The following is a 2,602-nucleotide window of genomic DNA, read 5'->3' as shown; positions in this document are numbered from 1 at the left end:
AGGGTTAAAGAAAGTTCACCTACAAATGGTGTAATTTTTTTTTTAAGCTTTTGAGACAGGGTCTCACTATGTAGTGGACGCAGGCTGGCCTTAAGCTCGTGGTGATCTCCCTGCCTCAGCCTCCCGATTGCAGGGATTACAGGTATGCACCAAACACCACAAGCAGGCCAAATGCCATAAATTTTTTAAATTAACTTTGAAGAGTAAAAGCAAAAACAAGAACAAAATCAGAATTAAGCCAAGGAGATAGCTCAGTGGAATAAGTACTTGCCTGGCAAGCTCAAGGTCCCCGAGTTTGATCCCCGGTACCTCAAGAAAAAAAAAAAAAAAAAAAGGTCAAAGACAATACAAACATACACAATATATGTTACAGTGGATAATTTTTTGAAATAGAAACAGTCCAGTTCTCAACCTCAGGGTATTGTGAGGACCAACAAGCCAAGTTACAGGTATAGACCCAACAAACCTTAACCTAGAAGTATAACTTTTTTCATAAAGATTAATAAATTTTCTAGTAAATCCTTCAAGGCAAAAAGTTGTTTCTCTAAGTTCAGATGTTTTGGATCTTATTTTAATGAATCAAGGCAGGGCTTGTGTTATGTAAACGTCGTGGTTATCAGATGCTGTGCGAGCTATTTCTGATTTGCAAAACCTTAACACTGTTAAGAAACAAACGCTATCAGGGCGGCCCACAGGCGCCGGTGGCGAAGGACTTAACCTCGGGGCTTTGACTTTTCCGGGGAAAAGGATCGGCGGTTCCGACGCCCAGAGGTGCCCCGGCGCGCGGCTCGGGACCCGACGGTAAGCCAAGGTCGGCTCCGAGCCAGGACGCGGCAGCCAGTCACCCCGCCAGCCCCCCGCGGGGCCAGCCGAGGTTGAGGGGGGGCAGGCCCGCTGCGAGCTCCTCGCTCTGCACCGCAGCCGGCCGTTCGGGACGTTTACGTTTGAATTTGACCTAGCTGCGAGCGAGGAAGGCGGTGTGACCCCGCCCCGGAAGCCTCCCGGGTTTCCCGCCACCCGCAGGCCCCGCCCCCACGCTCGCGGTGGGTGACGGGAGGCCCGGCGGGCGCGGGGCCCAGAGCTTTTGGACTGGCGCGCCCCACCCCGCCCCCTGTGCGGCCCGGCCACGCCCAGCACAGCGCGCGGGCCGACGGTTGCCTGAGGGCTCCAGTTTGAATTTACTGGCCCGGCTCCGGAGTCGCCGGAGAGCACTGCCAGTGCTCCATTGGCCGGCGATGGTCACGTGCCCCCGCCATGTTGGGGAGCGTAGTGCCCAGCCCGCGCCGCCTCCGCCCCCCGCGGTGCGCCTCCAGCCCCTCCGCCTCTCCGCCCGTCGCTCCGCACCTCTCAGCGCAGCTAGAGAGGAAACAAAGTGCTGCGGGCGGGAGTCGCGGCGTCTGCGCTGACCGGCTCGGCCTGCCCGTCCCCTCGCTCCGTCTTTCCCGCGCGCGCGCTCGCGTGTCTGTGAGAGTGCGCGTGCTTTCTCAGCGGGCACCGTAGGAGCGATCGCCGGATCTGCAGCCCTTCCAGTGCCTGCCGCCACCAGGTGCTGTTCCTGCCAAGCCGGCCTCCGCCGCCGCCATGGCGACCGCGACCCCCGTGCAGCCGCGGACGGGCAGCCGCGCCGGCCCCGCCACGCCGCTGAGCCCCACGCGGCTGTCGCGGCTGCAGGAGAAGGAGGAGCTGCGCGAGCTCAACGACCGGCTGGCCGTGTACATCGACAAGGTGCGCAGCCTGGAGACGGAGAACAGCGCGCTGCAGCTGCAGGTGACGGAGCGCGAGGAGGTGCGCGGCCGCGAGCTCACCGGGCTCAAGGCGCTCTACGAGACGGAGCTGGCCGACGCGCGCCGGGCGCTCGACGACACGGCCCGCGAGCGCGCCAAGCTGCAGATCGAGCTGGGCAAGTGCAAGGCCGAGCACGACCAGCTGCTCCTGAAGTGAGTGCGGGCCGGGCGGCCGACCCGGGACCTGCGGGCGGGCAGCGGGGCCGCGCCCCTCGGACAGGCGGAGGCTCCCGGAGGGAAAATCGCGTGCTTCTCGGGCCGGGGTCGCCCGCGGCGCGAGCTGGGAATCTGGTGGGGCATCGTACCCATCTCCGCGCCCTGGAGGTTTGCGCGCAGTGCGTGCCTGGGCAGCGGCGGGGGACACGAGGGGGACACCGGACCCCAGCATCCAGGCGTCCCCCGCGCGGGCGGCTGGCAGGCCCAGGTGCCTGGAGCCGCGCTCGCGCGCGCGCTCGCGTGCGCGCCCCGTTTCCGGCGCCGGAGACAAAGCATCTGGGGGGCTGCGGGGCCTCGGCAGGGAGGACGCACTGCCCGCCTGGAGAATGAATGAGCCGCGCGGAGGAAGGGGAGGGCCCAGCCCAGCGTCCGCGTCTCCCGGGGGTGGGCCCTGCTTTGGCGCGCTGGGCCCTGGCCCTGTGACATTTTGCGATCGTCTGCGCCTGCTTCGGGCCGAGCGGGAAGGGCGGGGCCTGAGCTCCGCCGCCCGCCCGCCCGCCCGCGGGGTTGGGTTTCCTTGCTTCGTTGACTTCCCTCCTGGAGGTATGCGGGGACTGGTGCGGCGTCCCGGGGCGCTATCCCCACCCTCCACACCCCCCCCC

The 2,602-nt window shown here is 64.4% G+C and overlaps 1 protein-coding gene across 1 annotated transcript in view; it reads left to right on the top strand.

Annotated features, from left to right (window-relative positions):
• The first annotated feature begins 1,302 nt into the window (after positions 1 to 1,302).
• The window catches only part of Lmnb1 (lamin B1), a 68,744-nt gene continuing 67,444 nt past the window's right edge, over positions 1,303 to 2,602 (top strand). The window contains exon 1 of the mRNA XM_004631321.2: positions 1,303 to 1,937. Within this exon, the coding sequence (XP_004631378.1) occupies positions 1,582 to 1,937 (356 nt within the window). The 5' untranslated portion in view covers positions 1,303 to 1,581. The remainder of the gene's footprint in view (positions 1,938 to 2,602) is intronic.

The sequence above is a fragment of the Octodon degus genome, unplaced genomic scaffold (genome assembly GCF_000260255.1).
Source record: "Octodon degus isolate 3935 unplaced genomic scaffold, OctDeg1.0 scaffold00040, whole genome shotgun sequence".
NCBI classification, from domain to species: Eukaryota; Metazoa; Chordata; class Mammalia; order Rodentia; family Octodontidae; genus Octodon; species Octodon degus.
The sequence above is the reverse complement of the archived record's forward strand: the minus strand, read 5'-3'. Positions and strand labels throughout refer to the sequence as shown.